The sequence below is a fragment of the Nelusetta ayraudi genome, unplaced genomic scaffold, assembly GCF_046127955.1.
Source record: "Nelusetta ayraudi isolate G7.1 ecotype Tasmania unplaced genomic scaffold, CSIRO-AGI_Nayr_v1 ptg000163l, whole genome shotgun sequence".
Classification (NCBI taxonomy): Eukaryota; Metazoa; Chordata; class Actinopteri; order Tetraodontiformes; family Monacanthidae; genus Nelusetta; species Nelusetta ayraudi.
In genome coordinates, this window is record NW_027466213.1 from 163,333 (window position 1) to 187,500 (window position 24,168).

At 50.9% G+C, this 24,168-nt stretch overlaps 1 protein-coding gene across 3 annotated transcripts in view; it reads left to right on the forward strand.

Moving 5' to 3' along the window:
• The window catches only part of kalrna (kalirin RhoGEF kinase a), an 82,015-nt gene that overhangs the window by 37,577 nt on the left and 20,270 nt on the right, over nucleotides 1–24,168 (forward strand). For all 3 annotated transcript variants that reach the window (XM_076013961.1, XM_076013962.1, XM_076013963.1), the window contains exons 15-40: nucleotides 616–807; nucleotides 1,167–1,336; nucleotides 1,441–1,615; nucleotides 2,119–2,404; nucleotides 3,209–3,375; nucleotides 4,509–4,628; nucleotides 4,907–4,975; nucleotides 5,212–5,361; nucleotides 5,666–5,815; nucleotides 5,940–6,054; nucleotides 6,170–6,285; nucleotides 6,521–6,643; nucleotides 6,953–7,135; nucleotides 7,225–7,346; nucleotides 7,424–7,490; nucleotides 7,572–7,681; nucleotides 7,789–7,858; nucleotides 7,983–8,072; nucleotides 8,285–8,377; nucleotides 8,499–8,610; nucleotides 8,711–8,901; nucleotides 8,986–9,087; nucleotides 9,438–9,586; nucleotides 10,015–10,117; nucleotides 19,121–19,199; nucleotides 19,672–19,839. In XM_076013961.1, the coding sequence (XP_075870076.1) occupies nucleotides 616–807; nucleotides 1,167–1,336; nucleotides 1,441–1,615; nucleotides 2,119–2,404; nucleotides 3,209–3,375; nucleotides 4,509–4,628; nucleotides 4,907–4,975; nucleotides 5,212–5,361; nucleotides 5,666–5,815; nucleotides 5,940–6,054; nucleotides 6,170–6,285; nucleotides 6,521–6,643; nucleotides 6,953–7,135; nucleotides 7,225–7,346; nucleotides 7,424–7,490; nucleotides 7,572–7,681; nucleotides 7,789–7,858; nucleotides 7,983–8,072; nucleotides 8,285–8,377; nucleotides 8,499–8,610; nucleotides 8,711–8,901; nucleotides 8,986–9,087; nucleotides 9,438–9,586; nucleotides 10,015–10,117; nucleotides 19,121–19,199; nucleotides 19,672–19,839 (3,472 nt within the window). The remainder of the gene's footprint in view (nucleotides 1–615; nucleotides 808–1,166; nucleotides 1,337–1,440; nucleotides 1,616–2,118; nucleotides 2,405–3,208; nucleotides 3,376–4,508; nucleotides 4,629–4,906; nucleotides 4,976–5,211; nucleotides 5,362–5,665; nucleotides 5,816–5,939; nucleotides 6,055–6,169; nucleotides 6,286–6,520; nucleotides 6,644–6,952; nucleotides 7,136–7,224; nucleotides 7,347–7,423; nucleotides 7,491–7,571; nucleotides 7,682–7,788; nucleotides 7,859–7,982; nucleotides 8,073–8,284; nucleotides 8,378–8,498; nucleotides 8,611–8,710; nucleotides 8,902–8,985; nucleotides 9,088–9,437; nucleotides 9,587–10,014; nucleotides 10,118–19,120; nucleotides 19,200–19,671; nucleotides 19,840–24,168) is intronic.

The window sequence follows — 24,168 nt, forward strand, 5'->3', positions numbered from 1 at the left end:
CTTATATGCTCTCAAAAAAAAAAAAGTGCTCCTGTGCCGCACGATAATTCCACTTCCTGTCGTGCCTGCCGCCGTCATCCTGACCTCAAACCAAAGCAGCCGTGCAGTCGGGACTAGTAATCTCATATAAATTATAATCCTTATCTTGGGAATAATCCCTCTGTACGTGATACAGCCTGACTGCCGAGGCACCTTTGCTGCGCTCGTTCTTTCATTAGCGGAACCTTATTACAATATTTTCCCGGGGACGCGGAACCTCCTCAACGGCGCCTTATTAAAAGATATTTCTCAGCCGTCACTTACCGACTGGGGGATATTCCAGCGCTGATCTCTCATGTTTAGCAGATTAGACTGACTCTAATCCATTTTGTCCCGCTGATGAATGCAAAGAGCTTTAACGCTCACACAGGATTTATTGGGGTTTTTTTTGGGGGGGGCGGGGGGGGAGAAGAAAAGTGGGGATGTGAGAGTCTGACAGTGACTTTTATTCACCGCGTGCAAAAATCAAAATAAATCTGCACCACGTTCATCGTTACCGTCCTCTTCCTCTTCCTCTTCCTCTTCCTCTTCCTCGTCCTCTTCCTCGTCCTCTTCCCGCTCCCTGCCTGCCTGCAGAACACCTACACCAACGCTGACAAGCTGCTGGAGGCGGCGGAGCAGCTGGCCCAGACGGGCGAGTGCGACCCGGAGGAGATCTACAAGGCAGCGCGGCACCTGGAGGTCCGCATCCAGGACTTTGTGCGGCGGGTGGAGCACAGGAAGCTGCTGCTGGACATGTCTGTCTCCTTCCACACACACACCAAGGAGGTGGGGCGGGGCCACGACGCGGCACTAAAGAACACCACACGAGACAACGCAACACAATAAGGCCATTGCAATTTCTAGCAAATTAGAGGTTGATAGTGATAGGCTGTTATGAAAATAGCAAAGTCTGTAAAGTGTGAGTTCACACACCTGTCTGTCTTCCTGTCTGTCTGTCTGTCTGTCTGTCTTCCTGTCTGTCTGGGTGCCTGCTTGTCTGTCCATCTTCCTGTCTGTCTTCCTGTCTCTCTTCCTGTCTGTCTTCCTGTCTCTCTTCCTGTCTGTCTCTCTTCCTGTCTGTCTGTCTTCCTATCTGTCTCTCTTCCTGTCTGTCTGTCTTCCCACATGTCTGTCTGTCTGTCCAGCTGTGGTCGTGGATGGAGGAGCTGCAGAAGCAGCTGCTGGACGACGTGTGCTGCGACTCGGTGGACTCGGTCCAGACCCTCATCCAGCAGTTCCAGCAGCAGCAGACGGCCACGCTGGAGGCCACGCTCAACGTCATCAAGGAGGGGGAGGAGCTAATGCAGCAGCTCAGGTGACGATTGGCCGATGGGTTGTCTCCGCGTCACAATGGGGCTCCTCCGTCCCTCCGTCCGTCCGTCCGTCTGATGTCCTCGCGCGTCTCCGTCTGCAACGCAGGGACGCGGCCATGTCCACCAACAAGACGCCCCACTGCAGTTCCATCGCGCACATCCAGGGGGTGCTGCAGCAGCTGGACGAGGCCCAGGGGCAGATGGAGGAGCTGTTCCACGAGCGCAAGATCAAGCTGGACATCTTCCTGCAGCTGCGCATATTTGAGCAGTACACCATAGAGGTCAGCGCACGTGTGTGTGTGTGTGTGTGTGTGTGTGTGTGTGTATGTGTGTGTGTGTTCACAGCTGCTTGGTTTCAATGTCTGATTCAGTTATGCTAATAATTTTTTTGATATCTAATTATAATATAAGTAATATTTCATGAAAATTGTAATACGTACATGTGTATATATATATGTATATGTATATATGTGTATATATATAAATATATATATATATATATATATATATATATATATATATATATATATTTATTCATATATATTTATTCATATGTATATATATATATGAATATATATAAATACATATACATATATATGTATGTATATGAATATATATATATATATATATATATATATATATACATACATATGAATAAATATATATGAATATGTGTATATATATATATATACATATATATATATATATATATATACATACATATGAATAAATATATATATATATACAAATATATATGAATAAATATAAATATATGCTGGTGCAGGTGACGGCTGAGCTGGACGCCTGGAACGAGGATCTCTCCCGCCAGCTGAGTGACGCCGGCCGCTCGGGCAGCACCGGCGGTGGCGGCGGCGGCGGCAGCGGCGGCAGCAGTAGCGGCAGCAGCGGCGGCAGCAGCGCCTCCTCTGGCGGCGGCGAGGACATCGGCCTGGCGGAGCAGCGGCTGAAGAGGCACGCCGAGAGGAAGGCGGCCATGAACAACATGACCTACGAGGTGATGCAGCAGGGCCAAGACCTTCACCAGTACATCATGGAGGTCCAGGCTTCAGGTGAGATTCAGCCGCTGCCCATCAGCGTTTCCATCAGAAAACTCCCACTAGAGGTCGGAATTCCAGGTCAATGACTGAGAAAAACAACCCACCAGTGGGGGGGAAAACCAGTGAAACCAGGACACGACACCGTTTACTGGTCTTAGTCTGGTTTCACTGTTGTGCAATCAGCTGCAGCCTCAGCACTCTGCAGCCTTTACCTGTCTGTCTGTCTGTCCTTGTGTCTGTCCGTGTGTCTGCCTGCCTGCCTGCCTGCCTGTCTGTCTGCACACACGCGGTCCTGTTGCTTTGTCGTGCACTCCATCATTTAATAAGTTCATGTGCAGCTGCAGCGTTCCCCGTTGACATTCCAAGCGGAACCGAATTCCGACGTCCAGGTTTAATGGAATGCACCCATTAGCCCTCGTCTTAATCCCCGGCTCTCTGTCTCCCCCTGCTGGTGATGCACTGCCATGTGATGTAGTGAATATGAAAGACTTCAGCCAAATTTGTCTATAAAAAAAATTGGTATTTGTACATTTGTAGGTGTGTGAGTGTGTGTGTGTGTGTGTGTGTGTGTGTGTGTGTGTGTGTGTGTGTGTGTGTCTCTGTAAATATTGCCTTGTAAGGCCTCAACACGTTCTTTTTCAGTGAGGACATTTTTGGCAGATGAGGACATTTGGACAGATTTAAAAGCTGTACGAAAGAATGAAACAATAAGAAAGGGAAGTCGATGTAATGTCCTCACAAATGTTTTTTGCCTGTGTGTGTGTGTGTGTGTGTGTGTGTGTCCGTGTGTGTGTGTGTGTTCGTGCGTGCGTGCAGGCATCGAGCTGACGGGGGAGAAGGACGCTGACTTGGCCTCTCAGGTGCAGGAGCTGCTGGAGTTCCTGCACGAGAAGCAGCAGGAGGTGGAGCTGAGCGCTCAGCGCACGCACACCCGGCTGGAGCAGACGCTTCAGCTGCGCCACCTGCAGGCCGAGGTCAAACAGGTACATGGCAGCTGCTTGAGCAAGAAAAACTCAAAAACCAAGAACAAGTCTGATGGTGAAGGACGAAATTCAGTTCAACACTTTGATTTAATTTACACCACTTACAGCCAGTGAAGTCGCTGACCACTAGGGGGCGATGCTGGTAAAGACTTTCCTCGTGCTCCACAGACAGAACATGACAGGAAACAGACAAAGCACAGCAGCAGCATGCAGCCTGGTTTCCTTCTACCTGCACAGAGGAGCTGAAGTTCCAGCAGCAGATGATTCCAACCAGACACCGGCCAGAAAACTGGTTCTGATGTGGCTTAGAGCCCACACACACACACACACACACACACACCCACACACACACACACACACACACACACACACACACACACACGTGAATGGAGACAGGAAACATGCTGCTGCTGCTGCTGCTGCTGCAGATGGATGCAGCTGAATAATTGATGATCTTCGTGGTGACGTGCTAATAGATCTCACACAGAGTCACACGCGCACACACACACACACACACACTCACGCGGCGCAGAGGCCGACCTCCTCCGCATTCTCTTGTCGCAACAGGACAGAACGTGGGGAACGTTGCTGTTGATGAATTCAATGAGATGAAAACCACGGTGGTGTTTGAGTGAATCCAGACGCTGCTGTGAAGGAAACACTTTGGATGGAAGCACATAGGTTTAAAATGTGGTTTAGTTTGTATCGTTGTCCTTGCAGTTATTGCAGTTGTTTTTGCTTCCTCTGCCTTCGTTTTGCGTTTGGCAGTTCACTCTGCCCCCTACTGTTTGATAGTTGAATAAAACAACAGATCAGTGTCACAGAACAATGATACTTTCACATTTAATGTATGTGGGATTGTTGATTAGTCATAGGATTTAACCTTAATAAGCATTAGTGACTTTTATTTTATGACATTATATTAATTAATTAATTAATTAATTAATTTATTTATTTATTTATAAACCTAATGCATTTTATAAACTTCTTATTAAACTTTTATAAACTTTTATAAACTTCATAAGGATTTTGGTTTATTTTGAAATTGTCAGCATGTCCTCCAGTGCTCTCTGTTGCCTCTCTCCGGTCGGTACCAGACTCCACCGCGTTATGATGGTGTCCACTCCTTGCAGGTTCTGGGCTGGATCCGTAACGGTGAGTCCATGCTGAACGCCAGCATGGTGAACGCCAGCTCTCTGTCCGAGGCTGAGCAGCTGCAGAGGGAGCATGAGCAGTTCCAGATGGCTATAGAGGTACACACACACACACACACACACACACACACACACACACACACACACACACACACACACACACACACTGCGGAGACCAGACTATAAATGTCCTCCTGATCTTAAAGCAGGGATCCACTGAAATAGTGGTTTGTGATGTTGTGAGTGGCCACAAGCGTCACATCAGAGCTCCACTCAGCTCTCCTCTTCCTCTCCTCCATCTCCTCCTCTTCCTCTTCCTCCTCCTCGTCCTCTTCCTCCTCCTCCTCCTCCTCCTCTGCCTTCTCCACCTCCTGTAGTCTCTCTTCCACGCCAACTCTCTGCAGAAGACCCATCAGAGCGCTCTGCAGGTCCAGCAGAAAGCTGAGGTGAGTCCGCTCTCCTTTAGCACTGACACTGGGAGGGGGGGCGGGTAGAGGGGGGGGAGCCAGGGGTCCTCGGGTTTTTACGTGTGGTCACAAACCTCAGGTGTGCAAAGCTTCACGCAGAAGGTCAAACAGCCGAGTGAGGGTCTTTCAGATCTCACCCACCCGCCCGACTTTGCCCACAATATTTAAATGTTAAGAGCGTGCGCCTTGCGTGTGCTTCCCCCGGTGGCCTGCAGATGGTGCTGCAAGCGGGTCACTACGACCCCGAGGCCATCCGCAGCTGCGCCGAGAAGGTGGCCGTGCACTGGCAGCAGCTGATGCTGAAGATGGAGGACCGGCTGAAGCTGGTCAACGCCTCCGTGGCCTTCTACAAGACGTCCGAACAGGTGTGTGTGCGTGTGTGTGCCTGTGTGTGTGCGGGCGTCAGTCACTAGCTGCGTTTCCATGACAGTTTTTTGCAAAAAAAAACTGTGGAAATTCTAAAATTTCCACAAAGTGCCATCGCGATTTGCTGGCGTTTCCACTGAATGGTGTGAAGATCATCAGCCGTCATTCTGCTCCAATCTCAAGGGACGAGATGTGACCAGAAGTACCTTTGTGTTGTTCTGTTTTTCTCTTTGATGGCTTGTAAGAAATATCCCGTCTCCTCCTCCGTCCATGACTCCTCCCACAACCCTCCCCACCCTGCAGGTGTGCAGCGTGCTGGAGAGCCTGGAGCAGGAGTACCGGCGGGACGAGGACTGGTGCGGCAGCCACGATAAACTGGGCGTGTCGGCCGACAGCGAGCACCTGCTGCCTCTGATCAGCAAACACCTGGAGCAGAAGGAGGCCTTCCTCAAGGTGACCGCGGCCGCTCTCCAGTTCGCATTCCTGCGCAAGTGCAGGGAGGTTTTTTTTGAAGTGTGTGTTGGGTCAGGTTGGAATTTTTGTTTTGTTTCGCTAATACGTGTCCCCTGTGCTCCAGGCCTGCACTCTGGCCCGCAGGAACGCTGAGGTGTTCCTCAAGTACATCCACAGGAACAATGTGAGCATGCCCGGAGCCGCCGGTCACACCAGGGGGCCCGAACAACAAGTGAAGGGTCGGTACCGCTGACAGCAGAGCATCCAGACCACCTGTGGCTTCAAATCAACGTCCATAATGTGTATGTGTGTGTGTGTGTGTGTGTGTGTGTGTGGGTGTGGGTGTTTCTTCAGCCATCCTCAACGAGCTCCTGCAGAGGGAGAACCGAGTTCTTCACTTCTGGACGCTGAAGAAGCGGCGGCTGGACCACTGTCAGCAGTACCTGATGTTTGAACGCAGCGCCAAGCAGGTGTGTGCGTGTGTGTGTGTGTGTGTGTGTGTGTGTGTGTGTGTGTGTGTGTGTGTGTGTGTGTGTGTGTGTGTGCATTTCTTAAACAGAAAAATCTACAATCTGAACAACAATCCCTCCCAGTCCCACAGAAGTACCACTGGTCATCAGGGACACCACTGTACTTCCTGTCTCCAAAATAAGAGCACAATATATATTTTTTGTTGTGAATGTGTGTGTGTGTGTGTGTGCGCAGGCTCTGGACTGGATCCAGGACACAGGTGAGGTGTACCTGGCGACGCACACGTCACCTGGAGACAGCAGCGAGGAAACACAGCAGCTCCTCACCAACTGCCACCACTTCAGACTCAGCGCCAAGGTAACAGCATCGAGACCCAGAACCTGAGGAGATGGTGAGACCTCCTCAGAGGTGATGGACCTTCTCAGAGCTCTCACAAACTCTCAGAGGTCTATCACCAGGTAGTAGTGAGACCTCCTTAGAGGTCACAGACCTCCTCGGAGGTGGTAAGATCTCTGCGGAGGTCCATCAGCAGCTTCATCACCAGGTCCTTCAACCAGGTGAAGTGAGACCTCATCGGAGATCCTGGTGATGGACCTCCTCAGAGATGAAGGACCTCCTCACAGGTCTCACGGCCTCCGTGCTCTCTCTTCTGTCTTGCCCTCGCAGCAAACCAAGGAGAAGGTGAAGCTGCTCATCCAGCTGGCCGACAACCTGGTGGAGAAAGGCCACGCCCACGTGTCGGAGCTGAAGCGCTGGGTGAGCACGGTGGACCGGCGCTACCGCGACTTCTCGCTGCGTGTGGCCAAGTACCAGGAGAGCCTGGAGAAGAGCCTGGGCATCAGCTCTGAGGTGAGCCTCCACCCTCTCACCTCTGCTTTCAAGCTTTCCAAAGTAGCTGCACGGTTGGTTTGAGAGAACGTGTCTCTGGTGTCGAGCAGGACAACAAGGACCTGGAGCTGGACATCATCCCCGCCAGTCTCACCGACGACCCAGGGGTCAAGCTCCGAGACCCCAACCACGAGGTCAACGAGGAGAAGAGGAAGTCAGCCCGGAAGAAAGAGTGAGTGCAGTGGAGAGGGTGGAGTCACTTCTTCTCTGTCCATCCACGGTGGTCCATCACGTGTCTTCTGGCTTCAGGTTCATCATGGCAGAGCTGCTGCAGACGGAGAAGACCTACGTCAGAGACCTTCAGGAGTGTCTGGAGGTGAGCAGACACGCCGTCCCGTCTTTGTACACCTTCAAAGTAAAGTTCTTCCAGGTCAGTCACTGTGACTGTGTTCCTCAGACCTACCTGTGGGAGATGACCAATGGCGTGGAGGAGGTTCCTTCAGGCATTGCAAGCAAGGAGCTCATCATCTTCGGCAACATGCAGGACATCTACGACTTCCACAACAAGTGAGAGCCTCCTGTTGCTCTTCTCGAGTTCCTCGTCCTCTCCTCCCTCTCCTTCCTCTTCTTCATCTCCTCTTCACCTTCTTTCCTGTCTCTCTGTGTTTCTGCAGCATCTTCCTGAAGGAGCTGGTGAACTACGAGCAGCTGCCTGAAGACGTGGGTCACTGCTTCGTCACCTGGGTGAGAGCTGGTGGAACACCACGTCTGACAGGAGGAAGGAGAGAATTTTCTGAAAAACTTCATGAACATCTTCATGTTCATCCCTTCCTCCTCTCTTCCTCTCCCTTCCTCTCTCCTCCTGCAGGCTGATAAGTTCCACATCTACGTGGACTACTGCAAGAACAAACCCGACTCCAGCCAGCTGGTGCTGGAACACGCTGGCACCTTCTTCGACGTGAGTGGACACCTCCGTCTCCATCCTCCCACTGGCTTCTCAAACATCTGACCTTCTCCTCCACAGCAGCAGCAGCAGCAGCTTTCTTGTCTGTGGATGAATTGCCATTGCGACGTGTAGTTGAGCTTTCCAGGCAGCAGATGGTGGTGTTTCATCAGCTTTTGCTCTTCTTCTTCTCCTCTCTGGTCCTCTGTTTCCCTTTGACTTTGCAGGACATCCAGCAGAGACGTGGACTGGCCAACTCCATCTCCTCCTACCTCATCAAGCCGGTCCAGAGGATCACCAAGTACCAGCTGCTGCTCAAGGTGAACACACACACACACACACACACACACACACACACACACACACACAGACAGTTGCAAAGACTCAGAAGACGTCGTCCAACACCTTCTCCTTCTCCTCCTTCTCCTTGTCCTCCTGCAGGAGCTGCTGTCCTGCTGTGAGGAGGGTAAAGGGGAGATCAAGGACGGTCTGGAGGTGATGCTGAGCGTCCCCAAGAGGGCCAACGACGCCATGCACCTGGCCATGTTGGAGGGTGAGGAACCTCCTCACGTTCTACCTCTGGGTAGCAACTCCAAAAGGACAATATTCACTGACGACGTTGATGTTCTCTCTGCTCCTGCCGGGCTCCTCAGGGTTCGAGGAGAACCTGGAGGTGCAGGGCGAGCTCATCCTGCAGGACAGCTTCCAGGTGTGGGACCCCCGCTCGCTCATCCGCAAGGGGCGGGACCGCCACCTCTTCCTCTTTGAGTTCTCGCTGGTCTTCAGCAAGGAGATCAAGGACTCGGCCGGCAGGACCAAGTACCAGTACAAGAGCAGACTACTGGTGAGTGGCCGTCGCTGCGGCCTCGAGCCCCCTGGGAATGCCTGTGGATCCGCTAAGCTCCGCCTCTTCCTGTTGCCACCGCAGACCTCGGAGCTGGGCGTGACCGAGCACATCGAGGGCGACCCCTGCAAGTTCGCCCTGTGGGCGGGACGCACGCCGTCCTCGGACAACAAGACGGTGCTCAAGGTGAGGTGTGAAGGTGGAGTCGTGGACCAGGTGGCCGCCAGGTGGCCGCCAGGTGGCCGCCAGGTGGCCGCCAGGTGGCCGCCAGGTGGCCGCCGTCGCCACAGCCGCCCTACAGCAGAAGAAACAAAGAGAAAAGTCCTGCTGTCACTGACTGTTTGGCACTTTGATCTCAGTGTCATCCATGTCTGTCTTTATTGTTGTCTTGTTTTATCTTCACCGTGGGTTTGTGAGAAACATTATTGATTGATTGATTGATTGATTGGTTGGTTGATTGACTCCTCTGCATGTCTGGTCCAAATAAAACTGAACTGAACTGAACTGACTGGAACATCCCGCTTTCTCTGCCGCAGGCGTCCAGCATGGAGGCCAAACAGGAGTGGATCAAAAACATCAGGGAGGTCATCCAGGAGAGGATGACCCACCTGAAGGGGGCGCTGAAGGAGCCTGTCCACCTGCCTAAAGGCCCGGCGCTGAGCAGGCCCAGGAACAACGCCAGGAGGTAAACCAACAAACAACCAAACAAACAACCATGCCCGGAGAATTGACTCTGAACATCTGGAATACAGAACAGTCCCAGCAGAGGGCGCCATATCCTGAAATAGATGGAAATTGCAGGATTTCACTCAGCTTTGCATGGAATTCTTCATTTTATTTTCAGAATTTTGCACCCTCTGCATTTTTTTGTCATTTTTGAGGAAGTTGGATGACAAGACACAGACTCTGGATATTGTTGCAAAAAACCTTTTATTATTTTAGCATTTTGGGATCTTTAGATAAGTTTTGGCCGTCCGCATCTTCCGTAAATTGCGTAACACAAAAGGACCGTCAGTGCGAGAGGCCAACAAACTAACAGGCACTGCGGCCAGAAACCACAAGACTATTGTCAAAACTGTGTGTGTGTGTGTGTGTGTGTGTGTGTGTGTGCAGGGAGGGAGCAGAGGACGGAGACAGTCAGGGAGACGGCAGCAGCCAACCGGACACCATCTCCATCGCCTCCAGGACATCCCAGAACACTGTGGACAGCGACAAGGTAGGACGGACACACACACACACACACACACACACACACACACACACACACACACACACACAGCTGCAGGGGAGCTGTGATGAGCGGATGACCCACAGCTGCAGCTCTTCGGGGGTCTCCCATGCACTGACTGCAGGCAGGTGCAGGGTCTGAGCAGGGACGCGGTCGGCCATGAAAAACCTCTTCATGTTGTGTTCAGGCTCCTGTTCTGAAGCAGCTTCTCTCAGCCAGGTGAGCCCGGCTGGGCGCTTTTATTTTGACGGTCTGCTGGTGGAGTGTTGTTGGAGTCAAAGAGCTGAATTTGTTGCATCTTGCACCATCAGACATGGCAACCTGTGTTTGTGTGAGATGTTTGCTCTCGTGCACAAGATGGGTGCACGTTGTGTTGTTGCAGTTTTCCAGTCAGCATCAGAACACACACACACACACACACACACACACACAGTGCAGATTTATTTTGGTGTTTTCTGTTGATCTGATTGGCTGGCTGTTGTCACTGCTGTGGCTGCCTTTCCATTGGCACACGCACACAGACACACGCACACACACACATGCACACACACACATACACACACACACACACACACACACACACGCATGCATCCACCCACACGCAGCCCTCAGCAGATGTCGGTCATGGCCTCCCACTGCAGGGTTACACATGGTGGCCTTTTCACCGTGCAGCCCCCTCGCCTACACACTGGCCTGCCTGGAAATGTCAGCCACACACACACACACACACACACACACACACACACATCATCCTCACTCTCTGGGCCTCTTTTGTGTGCCTGTGTGTTGCTACACACTGTAGTGTGCGGTACAGTGTGTTTGTGAGTGAGCCTCCAACGAAAACGCACTGATGAATTTATCCAGTGTGTCTGTGTGTGTGTGTGTGTGTGTGTGTGTGTGTCTGTGTGTGTGTGTGTGTGTTTTGTTTTGGTGTAGTTTGTTGTCACTCGTTGCTTTTGTGATTCAGGGATCTTCAAAGTAGAGAGAGAGAGAGAGAGAGAGAGAGAGAGAGAGAGAGAGAGGGAGAGGAAAAAAAGTTTTTATTGTCAATGATGTAAAGATTCTGAGTTCATTCCACCAGGGGGCAGTGTGTCCTGCACGTCGCTGTTATAATTTCGGATGCAGTTTCCCATTTTCTGTTAAAAATATAACGGTGAAAATATTGTTTTGTCTTTCTGTTTTGGTGCCATTTGTTGTCACTTGCTGCTTAGTGGAGAGAGAGAGAGAGAGAGAGAGAGAGAGAGAGAGGGAGAGGGAGAGGGAGAGAGAGAGAGAGAGAGAGAGAGAGAATTCTTTTTAATTGTCAACAATAAAGAAAATCTGAGTTCTTACCACCAGGTGGCAGTGCGTCTTTCACACCGCTGATATAATTTCAGTTAAAAATATAAAAGCAAAAACATTGAGAGTTTTTTTCCGCTCAGTGAGGAAACCATGTGACCTGTCTCTCTGACTCTATTTATTGAGCTAAGCTAAGCTAACCCCCCTCCCCTCGGCCTCCTCCATCTCTTCTGGTGTGTTTTTAAGGAAATGTGAGTGGTGATGTGTTTGCTGAGCACCACATGATGGAACCTGTTGGTTTGCTCCTTCTGTGGCTGCTTTAAAATGCAAAGAAAGAAAGAAAGAAAGAAAGAAAGGAGGGAGGAAGGGAGGAAGGGATGAAAAGTATTCAACTACTGTATCCTCCCCGAAAAACTCTCCTGCTGTCCAGAAACCAGCATATTTAGCCCGCTGTTTACAGCCTCCTGCCAACAAAACCAGTGACTTTGCTGGATGTGTGGATGGTGGTGAAGTACAAGGAACGCCCTCTGTGACATCACAAAGGGATCCACAGACACTGATCGTTATCAGAGGAACATTTTTTTGCCTCATGTTTTTTCTAAACGAAAATGAAAACCGTCCTGATTCTTTTCTGTCTTTCTGCTTTTGCTGCTGCTCAGTTTTATTTCTTTCCCTCCTCCTCCTTCTCCTCCTTCTCCTCCTTCTCCTCCTCTCACTCCTCCTCTCCCCCTCCAGACACCTCCTCTTTTTTTCTTATTTTCTTTGACACTCTCAGGCGTCCAGCCTTCTCTTCCCTCCACCTCCCTTGTTTTGTCTACACACAGCCCATAATAACAGCCACTCAGACCTTCCACTGCCTGCACTGTGTGTGTGTGTGTGTGTGTGTGTGTGTGTGTGTGTGTGTGTGTGTGTGTGTGTGTGTGTGTGTGTAAAGCTGCCCTTTCTGGAGGCTTTTTACCAGACCAAATGATATTTATTTTTCACTCTCTCTCATCCCTCCTTCCCTCTCTCGCCTCCTCTCTCTCCCTCTCTGACAGCTGTGCACTCTCTCCCTGTCACTATATTTTTAATTTTCATTTGAATTTGTTTGACATTTTTTATTTCCAGAGGGCATTATTGGAATGCAGCGTTTGATTTCTGACAATCTTTTTTTTTTCTTCTTCTGAACTGAATCCGAAAAATCTGGTGTTTTTGTTTTTTTTTTGAAAACTGGGAAAGATGGATCTATCTGAAGTAGTGGAAAGAAAGGAGGAAGGTCTGCCAGTGAGTCACATCATTATTAATTATTAATTATTATCATTGCATGGAGGTCCCAGTGCAGCGGAAATCTTCACCACTGCTTCATCCCAATGACAAAAGTCTCCAGATTCTCAGACGGAAGCTGACGAGACGTTGTGATGTAACCGCCTCCAACTAATTCCTGTCATGTGACCGCAATTCCCTCAGAGGCTTTACGCCTTAATGTTTAACAGGTCGCAGTCTTGTGTTTGCAATGTCTCTTCTAAGAAAAGTTGTGCTGCCGCTGCTGCTGCCGCCGCTGCTGCCACTGCCGCCGCTGCTGCCACTGCTCCCTCCCACTGGTTGTTTTTTTTGGGTCTTTTATTTTTTGCGTCGCCCAGTGGAGTCGAGTCGTCTCTCGCTGTGACTCAACCGGCGGTGGTTCCGTCTGCGGCCTCCTGTTATTTAAAGCGGCGTTCCTGTGGTTGGCGGAGCCACGCGCCGGGGGTCAAATGTCAAACATGCAGCGTGGCGTTTAGTTTTTTTTCTTTCTTTCATTCTTGGGATAAAAGTGTGTTTTTTTTTTCCCCCTGCGAGTCGCCAGCACTGCGCTGACAGCTGGAAGCTCTTCACTCCTGCTGCACCTGCGTCCGAAGCTCTTTCCCTTCTCTCACTTCGTCCTCGGTTTGGATCCAATGAAATGTCCCAAGAAAGTTTTTTTTTTTTTTTCATTGCATTTTCATTCTCTGGACACTTGGCCCCTCCACAGCGGCCCTGTGGTCTCCAGCCTGCAGCATCTGTCTGCTGCCACAAATGGAAAAAAAAGAGAATCTGCATTGCTTGTATCAGATCTTTTGGAGCATTTCTCCTCCAAAAAAGTGCAAATGTTTTGAGAATATTATGCACTGCACTCAAATTCTCCCAGTGATCTTTGTCATTTGACCCCAATAAGTTCACGTTTTGCTTTTAGTTTTTTAGTTTTTTTTTGTGAGTCAGTGCTTTATATGAGTTGGCACATGAACCTGGAGCGCAGCCCATGCTATCAGAGGTTCAGCGCGGTGGCGTTGCTCTGACTGGGAGTCACATGACGCAGCCTGGTCTGTTGTAACTGCTGTGGAAGCGGCCACGCTCCTCTTCTCTTTTTTTTTTATCTCCTCGAGTTTTAAGGTTTGCAGTTGTGTGACTGTTGATGGTCATCACTTCACCTCATTATGAATCCATAAAGTGACTTTTTGACCATTTGAGGGTTTGTTTGGTCCATTGCATCATGTTGGGAAGTGTGTGTGTGTGTGTGTGTGTGTGTGTGTGCGTTCTTATGAATCAGTTGCATTCACTGCTGTGTTCAGATTGAATCTGTACACTAGCAACTGCTGGTCATATGACTTATGACTCTCTCACTCTCTCACTCTCTCTCTTACACACATACACACACACACACACACACACACACACACACACACACACACACACACACACACACACACAGTTGTGGTAGTTTTACTGCTGCAGTAACTTCTACGGACCCACAGACACATTCGGCATAGACAGTGCTGTTTGTTCAAAGGCAGAAAGGGAGGGAGAGGGTGTGTGTGAGGGTGAGAGAGCGAGGGTGAGAGAGAGAGAGAGAGAGAGAGAGAGAGAGGAGGGCACAATCGCGGGAGTTGTCAGAGAGGCAGTGAGAGGGAGAGCGAGCCAGCAGACGTGCAGCATGCCCAAGTGGATGAGCTTCAAACTCTTCAAGGAGAGCAGCAGAGTGAGTAGAGGGCCACTGGCACACACACACACACACACACACACACACACACACACACACACACACACACACACACACACACACAGCTGCAGGAGGGCTGTGAGGCAGGGCAGCCTTACAAGTTTTCAAGTACTGTTCAGTCAGTATCGTGTGTGTGTGTGTGTGTGTGTGTGTGTGTGTGTGTGTGTGTGTGTGTGTGTGTGTGTGTGTTCCTGCCACGACTTGTCCTTGCGTTCAGATGCTGATCCACATCAGACGACGTGCTGTTGACTTTCACTTAGCGTGTTAGAGAGCGAGAGAGACTGTGTGAGGGAGGGAGAGAGAGAGAGAGAGACTGTGTGAGGGAGAGAGAGAGAGAGAGAGAGAGAGACTGTGTGAGGGAGAGAGAGAGAGAGAGAGACTGTGTGAGGGAGGGAGAGAGAGAGAGAGAGAGAGAGACTGTGTGAGGGAGAGAGAGAGAGAGAGAGAGACTGTGTGAGGGAGGGAGAGAGAGAGAGATTGAGGAGGTTAATGGTTAAACAGGGTGTGTATGTGGCAGACAGACGGAGAGGAAACGGGCCATTAGCTGCTGCAGCCCAGAGAAATGAGACGCGCTGCAACTTCTTCACCCTGGAACTGTCTCACTCTGTCTCACTCTGACACTCTCACTGTGTGTCTCACTCTCACTGTGTGTCTCACTCTGTCACTCTCACTGTGTGTCTCACTCTGCCACACTCTGTCACTCTCACTCTGTCTCACTCTGCCACTCTCACTGTGTGTCTCACTCTGCCACACTCTGTCACCCTCACTGTGTGTCTCACTCTGCCACACTCTGTCACTCTCACTGTGTGTCTCACTCTCACTGTGTGTCTCACTCTGTCACTCTCACTGTGTGTCTCACTCTGCCACACTCTGTCACTCTCACTCTGTCTCACTCTGCCACTCTCACTGTGTGTCTCACTCTGCCACACTCTGTCACTCTCACTCTGTCTCACTCTGCCACTCTCACTGTGTGTCTCACTCTGCCACACTCTGTCACTCTCACTCTGTCTCACTCTGCCACTCTCACTGTGTGTCTCACTCTGCCACACTCTGTCACCCTCACTGTGTGTCTCACTCTGTCTCACTCTGACACTCTCACTGTGTGTCTCACTCTCACTGTGTGTCTCACTCTGTCACTCTCACTGTGTGTCTCACTCTGCCACACTCTGTCACTCTCACTCTGTCTCACTCTGCCACTCTCACTGTGTGTCTCACTCTGCCACACTCTGTCACTCTCACTGTGTGTCTCACTCTGCCACACTCTGTCACTCTCACTGTGTGTCTCACTCTGCCACACTCTGTCACTCTCACTTTGTCTCACTCTGTCACTCTCATTGTGTGTCTCACTCTGCCACACTCTGTCACCCTCACTGTGTGTCTCACTCTGCCACACTCTGCCACCCTCACTGTGTGTCTCACTCTGCCACACTCTGTCACTCTCACTGTGTGTCTCACTCTGTCCGCCCCACTCTGTTTGCCAAAAGGAAAACAAGTCATTTTTATTTTTGGAGGAACAGACTTTGTTGTGTTGTCTTTGTGCAGGAAGTGTCCACTCAGGGGGGTTCTGATTCCTACTGCAACCTGGTTCTAATGTTGTTTAATGATTCTCTCCCGTCACTTGCTGTTGATTAGTTTATTTATTCATTTGAACTGCTTGATTGTATCTGCTTTGAATGATATCTTGAAGCTCTTTAGTGACTCTTGCACCAGGCTGCTCGGCTCAGTGTGCTGCTGCTGCTGCTGCTGCTGCTGCTGCTGCTGCTGCTGCTGCGTGTGTTCTGGTCCGACTGGTTCTTTCTAGCCGCTGACCTGCTGCCTGCCGGGTCGACGGCAAACACCTGCTGTTGTCGGCCGCCGCCGGTCAGGTGACGCTGAGGGATTCTGATGGATTCCTTCTCCTAATCTCAAAATGATTCCACTAATTCTACCGTCGACGATAAGCAGCGATCCCGCCGGCCAATAGGAGGACTGGATTCTCCGTCGTGTGTAAATAATATAAAAACCTCCATCTTAAAACCAGCGTGCATTGTGGGAGGTGTAGTTCACCATCTGCAGGCTGGTGGCGCCGCTGAGCGCCCCGGATGCCACCAGCATTCGTGCCGGCGCTCCCGCAGCTTCCTTTCCCAGCATTCAGTGGGGCAGCAAGCGGCTCGCTGGAGGCTCCAAACACATGATCATCACAAGCCGGCGCCGAGGAACCGGTCACATGACGGGACGGCAGCAGAGCACAAGACACACCCTCCGAGAGACACACACACACACAAGGCTGACACACTCACTTTTCTCACACAAACACAAAGGCCGTCCCATAAGGGTGCTGCAGGAACCGACGGCCGGCTCAATGACTGGCGCGTCGTGTTTTTTTCGAGGGCAGTACCTCGTGTCAACATGAGGGGGCAGCGCAGCAGCTAAGTTTAATCAGAGTGAAAGACACTGAGTTTTAAACCGGGACGATGTCGTTTCGAGACGCAGGAGCAGCTTGTTGATGCTGAACCTCCGACCATGGGCTGCTCTGGCCAAGTGTGTTTCTGCGTGTGTGTGTGTGTGTGTGTGTGTTTGTGTGTGTGTGTGTGAGGGAGCCTGAGAGACCATCTGTCGGCTTGAAACTCACCTGGCCCTCTGTAGAAACAGGGGTCTTTGTTGCCAGGAGATCTTTGCCTTTGCAGGGATTATCTGCACACACACACACACACACACACACACTTAGAAACACACACACACACACTTAGAAACACACACACACACACACACACTTAGAAACACACAGGCACAGACCAACGCAAACATGCAATCATTAACACGCTCATTAACACAAAAGCAGGACTTGAGAGTGAACCTGGTGTGAAAGAGGAAGAAGAAGGAAACATTTTCTTCTTCTTCAGTCCTCGTTGTCTCGTTCCGGCTGCGCGCTGACTCTTTGGGTGCTGGCGGTGCACTGGAGCGGACGAAGGCGCAGCTGATTTAAGACGGCCTAAGAATCACCGAGAGCGACTCCAGGTTGCGTCCTTTCCATGAAATCCAAAGAAAACAGCCGTCCAAAACCAGCAGGAGTCAGTTTGAAGAGTCATCGCTCTGTCTTCCATCTGCACTGGCTGCACACACACACACACACACACACACACACACACACACACACACACACGCAGTGTTGTGCAGGAGGTTTTATCTCCCGGAGTGCTTGGTTTGGGAGGTTTCTTTCAAGCCTCCCTACTGGCTGCACACCCAGGAAGTGTTTTCTGACTTTTTGACTGTGGACGAACTCGCTGACTTTGACCGTCGAGTTTTTCTGCGCTGGATGGAAACATCAGGGTGTGGTCAGGTGTCACAGCAGCGTCAGCGCAGCGGCTCGGGTGGATGGATGGGAGTGGCCAGACACCAGTGTTATTCTACCATGATTTATTGACTGTAGATACTCTGTCTGTCTGTCTGTCTGTCAGTCAGCTCTCAGTTTGCTGCTTCCCCGTCTTCCAATATTTGTTTCAGAGCCAAAAGACAAACAGGTTTTATTAAGCATTTTATTATCTGCGCTCATAATGAGAAACTTGCCAAATATTGACTTGATAGCGGGGTGATTTCCACACGTGTGTGTGTGTGTGTGTGTTTATGTAGTGCACGCTGTCTGAAAAGTGGAGCAACTGAAGGAGGATAGGTTGGATTTTCTTTCCTGGTTTGGTTGAGCGACAGGACAGAGACGCAGTTTACTGGCCAGTGAGGTGAATGACATCACATTATTTTTGTATTGCGCTCTATGGGGAAAAATGCTTTTTGGGCCCATGGGATTTTTTTGCTGCAGTACCTCGAGTGGCCACTGGTTCTTATAACACGTCCATGACCCGGCTCCGCCTCTTCCTCCTCGGTTCCTTGTCTTCCTCCTCGGCTCCTCATCTTCCTCCTCGGTTCCTCGTCTTCCTCCTCGGTTCCACCTCTTCCTCCTCGGTTCCTCGTCTTCCTCCTCGGTTCCTCGTCTTCCTCCTCGGTTCCTCGTCTTCCTCCTCGGTTCCACCTCTTCCTCCTCGGTTCCACCTCTTCCTCCTCGGTTCCTCGTCTTCCTCCTCGGTTCCACCTCTTCCTCCTCGGTTCCTCGTCTTCCTCCTTGGCTCCTCCTCTTCCTCCTCGGTTCCTCCTCTTCTTCCTCCTCGGTTCCTCGTCTTCCTCCTTGGCTCCTCCTCTTCCTCCTCGGTTCCTCCTCGGCTCCTCCTCTTCCTCCTTGGCTCCTCCTCTTCCTCCTCGGTTCCTCCTCTTCTTCCTCCTCGGTTCCTCGTCTTCCTCCTCGGCTCCTCCTCGGCTCCTCCTCTTCCTTCTCGGCTCCTCCTCCTCCTCCTCGGTTCCTCCTCTCCCCCCGGCCTGCAGGAGGAGGTGCTAGACGTTGCCTTCACTTGCAGTGGGATGTGGCAGAACTGTTGAGTTCTGCAGAGTTTGTCTGTTTGTGTCTGTGGGCCCTCAGCGGCTGCAGGCGTGTTGACGAGCTGCTGCACTCTGCAGTCCCTGCAGTTTGCTTTAGTGATGAGCTCCTCGGTGGGAATGAGGGAGCGTTCCCTCTCTCCTCCTCCTCCTCCTCCTCCTCCCCCCGCTGCCTCAGGACCTGAATGGAGATGAAAGCTGTGGGACACTGACAATATTGACTTTGTGCGTTATTCCCAGCACGTTGAAAATCAACGTCTCAAAGTTTCAAACTGTTATTTCACCTCATCTCATTTCTCTCTCTCTCTCTCTCTCTGCAGCTCTCTGGCGGCTGCGAGCTGACGGTGGTCCTCCACGACTTCACCGCAGGATGCAGCACCGAGATGTCGGTCTGCACAGGTGAGCCCCCCCACCCCCCATACAGATCCTCTCGTAAAATCTCGTCCCGTGAGATTTGACGAGGATTAAGTTTGTTTCCTTGTTGTTTGCGGTCCAGAATGCTTGTTCTATTTTTCTCTTTGATGACTTAGAAAAAATATTCCGTCTCCTCCTCCGTCCAATCGTAATGCGCCATTTTCACTGGTCAGTGAACTGGTCACGTGACCCCGTAGGTCACGTCCGCTGACGCATCAATACCGAAAAAGTGTTTCCATGAGACTTTAGTGATGTTCCTCTGGATGGATACGTGTGAAAAACCCCCTCATGAATTCAAAACCTCTCAGCCATACTGGAGAGGTTTTCCTAGTGAAGCTGTTTACACCACCAGGTTTTTTTATGGCCATATTTAGCTTTGCTGCAGCTACTAGAAAGGCTGCAGACCTCAGTTTGACCCTCTGTTCTGCTCTGCTCTGATCCGCTGTTCACCCTCCAGGCCAGACGGTGGAGCTGTTGGAGCGGCCCAGCGAGCGTCCCGGGTGGTGCCTGGTGCGGACCACCGACCGCAGCCCCCCGCAGGAGGGCCTGGTGCCCAGCTCCGCCCTCTGCGTGTCCCACTCCCGCTCCAGCGTGGAGATGGACTGTTTCTTCGGCGCCGGCAAAGGTAAGAAAAGCCTCCGAGCTCTTCGTTCGCTGCTCTGCACGAGCTCAGTGCTGCCCCCCTGTGGACGGTGTGGAGCTCCACCTGCCAGCTGTGTTTCTGGGGTTCAGAGCCGCATCGTTCGGAAGACTGGTGCGAATGACTCTGGTTCACAGTCAGTCAGTCACTTGGTCCGTTGCCAGTGGTGGACTGGTCAAGGGGTCAAAGGTCAGGGCTGCTGGGGGCAAAAGCTGTTCTTAGTTCATTTTTTTTTGCCATTTCATTTGTGCATTTTGGAGGTGCGTTTTTACTCACATGGGACTAATAAAGTTTTCGAGATTTTTTTTAATCCAATAACAACAATAATAATACTAGTAATAATAATAGTAATAATAGTCATGATAATTCTAAGAGGTGGAGATGATGAACCTTCCAGCCTCCTCATGGAGTTTCAATGCAACGTTGCCACAGAGATCTTGCCGAGTCCATCTGAATTATAAGAACAAAAAAAGGTGGATTATGTTGTGACTCATGACTTGCGTGGAAGTGAAACCTCACCCACGCAGCGCCAGTATGAACTGGTCGTGTTTTGGTGGGAGGAGACCGACCTTTGACTGTATAGGCAGTAAATCTGCTGCCACATTTTTCAGGAAGGCGTGAGCGGCAGCAGCAGAACGGCTGCATCACTGTGATCAGCACAGGTAGAGCGTCAGGAGAACTTTATCATCCGGCCCTGGTTTTAAGGTTTTGGGTCATGTGAAAAGTGCCACACTAACTTGTTGATCAAAGTAGCACAATCACGCCCATGTGTTTTTATTACTGACACCATTATCATGTGAGCTTTGAGAGGGGCGTCGCCGGTAGCCTAAGCTGTACTGACCCCTAGTGGCAAAACGTGAACGTTGCAGTGCGATGGAAGCGCTTTCAGAGCAGCGGATGATTAAACTGACGTCATGGCTGGGGAAGGTGTGTCTCACTGGCACACACACAGCTGTAGTTCAGGTGCTTTACCTCAATAAAGCTCAAGTTGTGGTGTTGTCCTGCAGGGGGCGCTGTGCGTCTGAACACGGATACTGCACAGTACGCACTGGTTTCCAGAGCGGATTGGACACATTCACAAGCCATGGGGGTTTGGTGGTGTTGGGGGTGGGGGGTGGGGGGGGAGCCGCCGCCGCCGCCGCCGCTGCCCCGGTGCATTGTGGGTAGTTTAGAGGAGAACAGCTGATCAGGGCCCTCAGCTGCTCACATGTTGCTCCTCCTTATCTGGACCTTCAAAACACCAGCTTTGGACACGCTGACGGTGAACTTCCTGCCCACACACACACACACACAGACAGACACACACACACACACACAGACACACACAGACACACACACCAACAGGGTGTGAGATCAGCTGATTTTTCCGCCGCAGTCATGACCTGTTTTTGGTTATTTTTCCTTTTGGATGAAACACGTGTTTTGTTTTTCTCTATTGAGATGCAGCTTCCACAGCAGACAACAGACAACAACACACACATACACACACACACACACACACACACGCACAGACACACACACCAAGGTCTTTGCTGAACTCCAGATTATAGTTTAAGCAGCTGTCCATCTGTCTGCTGTTCCTGCTTTCTAATTATTACAATATAGTAATTATCCAAGTCATTAATGATAGTAACTATCTGCTGCACCGGTTCTCAACAGCCACAACCGCACTTTAAACATTTGTGTGAGGCAAAAGTGGGTCGCGACCCACCAGTTGAGAAACTCTCATCTGGTATATTGTCTGCAATGTAAGTGAACGCTGCAGTCGTTCCTTCACTCTTCACTCTTCACTGAGCCACAGGAAGCACCCAGCGCCTTAATGATGTGACCCCGTTAAACACAGAACAGAGGCCACGCCCCCGGCTCAGCGGTGAGCGACGGCAGCAGTGGCTGATGGGTATTTAATTAACTGTCCTGCTCGTTAATGATTGGAGGAAAACTGTTAATTAACCCTGAAGATGGAGCTGGAACTCTGCTTCTGAGCCCCTGTGTGTGTGTGTGTGTGTGTGTGTGTGTGTGTGTGTGTGTGTGTGTGTGTGCTGGTCTTGTGATCCCTCCTAAGAAGCCCTCCTTGTCCTCGGCGGGCTGTGACGACGCTGCAGCCGCCGTTAGCGGCGCGTAAAGTTTTAAGAGTCATCGGCGGGACGAGTGGGTGCGTCACACGGCCAAAGTGTGCGTCTGTGTGTGTTTGTGTGTGTGCGTGCGTGTGTGTGTGTGTGTGTGGGGGGGGGGGGGGGTTAGTTGCCGTCGTCCTCTCTGCGCTTCCTGCCGCTGCACCGCCGCTTTTCCAAAGTGGGACACTGCAGAGAAAACGCAGCTGCGGGAAAAGCACTTTATCTGGGCTAAGTGCATGTGTGTGTCATCTTACCTGCTGCTGCAGCCTTGACGCACACACACACACACACACACACACACACACACACACACGCACGCACACACACGCACGTACACAAGGTGAGGGAGTCAGCAACACGCGCTCGCTCGATCGCTCTTTGTCCTGGTTTAACCAACAGCAACTTTTTTTTTATCTGTAACCACCAGAAGAAGTTCGTTGTCAGTGTGAGAGAAACAAGCACAGTAGCGCCAACATGTGGCCATCAGTGGTCACTTAATCCTGCGTGAGTTTCAACCAAAATTTCCCACAGCAAAGCAACAAATTCAATTGGTGTTGCTTTTTTAAACGGCTGCATTTCCCACAGAGCAGGTGTCAGTCTTGAGACGTTGGGGGCGCTAGTGAGCTCTCTCCATACAATAGATACAATATTATTTAAACTGGTATTTTTAGAGGTATTTCGAGGAGTGTTCTCCACTTTATCAACTCTGGCGGCTGATAAATATTTTTCACTTGTGTGTGTGTGTGTGCGTGTGTGTGTGTGTGTGTGTGTGTGTGTGTGTGTGTGTGAGTCTCGCCGCTATCTCTGCTGATGTTGAGCCTTCATTGTGTTTGTGCAGCGGGAGGACGAGCGCACGCACCGTCACTCATCCCGCTTTTTATTTTTAGCCAAAGAGCCCCAAAAAAATGTGGAATGAAGCTGCAGCTTCAGCGAGTGTGAGGTGTGTTGCCGCCACTCACTCCCACACAGAGAGAGAGAGAGAGAGAGAGGGAGTTAGAGAGAGAGAGGGAGAGAGGGAGAGAGAGACACACACACACACACACACTCCAGTTCCCTCAAACAGAAGTCATTGTTACTTATTGAGCAGACATCCAAGTTCCAAACAGTGTGTGGTTTTGTGCGCGCGCGCGCGCGTGTGTTGTGTGTGTGTGTGTGTGTGTGTGTGTGTGTGTGTGTGTGTGTGTGTGTGTGAGAGAGAGAGAGAGAGAGAGAGCTCCTCCTCTTGCCTGCTCCTCCCTCTCTCTCTCTCTCCCTCTCTCGCTCTCTCTCTGGTGAATCTCAGTGTTGACTGAATCAGCCAGTCAGTGTGTTTAAGTGTCTGATTCACATGTAAGTGTCTCAGTCAGTCAGTCAGTCAGTCAGAGAGAGAGACAGGTGTGTGTGTGTGTGTGTGTGTGTGTGTGTGTGTGTGTGTGCGCGTAACGGTGAAATGTGTGTGTGAGTGAGGATGCAGCGAGGCCGACGTTGCTGCGGATGGATCCTGGATCACTGCTGCTGCTGCTGCAACTCAGGTGGGACTGTGTGTGTGTGTGTGTGTGTGTGTGTGTGTGTGTGTGTGTGTGTGTGTGTGTGAGACAAAAAGAGAGAGCGAGAGAGATGCATGCCTTACAAGTTTTCAAGTACTGTTCAGTCAGTATCGTGTGTGTGTGTGTGTGTGTGTGTGTGTGTGTGTGTGTGTGTGTGTGTGTGTGTGTGTGTGTGTAGCCATGAAGAGGAGAACTGGTTTCTGGCTGCACACACACACACACACACACGCGCGCGCGCTATGGCTGTAGCGTGTGTAACTGTCCCAGGCTGGATTTGAATTGAAAATGAGCGCAACAGGAAGTTGTGTGTCAGTTGTGCGGACAGTGTCGCTCTTGTCTGCGTTGTTGCTGCTGCTGCTGCTGCGTCTCCGTGGCCTCGCTGAGCAACGAGTTTCTGCTGCTGCTGCTGCTGCTGCTCCATCCACCACCACCACCACCGCAGGGCGTGTGTGTGCACGTCCCTTCACCAGAGTGTGTGTGTGTGTGTGTGTGTGTGTGTGTGTGTGTGTGTGTGTGTGTGTTAGTTAGGGTGTGTAGCATGTTTGTGCAGACTTTGACTCAGTCTTAGCCCGGTGTTTTTGTCTGATTTCGATTATTTGTGTGTGTGTGTGTTTGCGTGTCTGTGTGTCTGTGTGTGTGTGTGTGTCGGCGAGCTGTTTGGCCGGTTCGCCTCC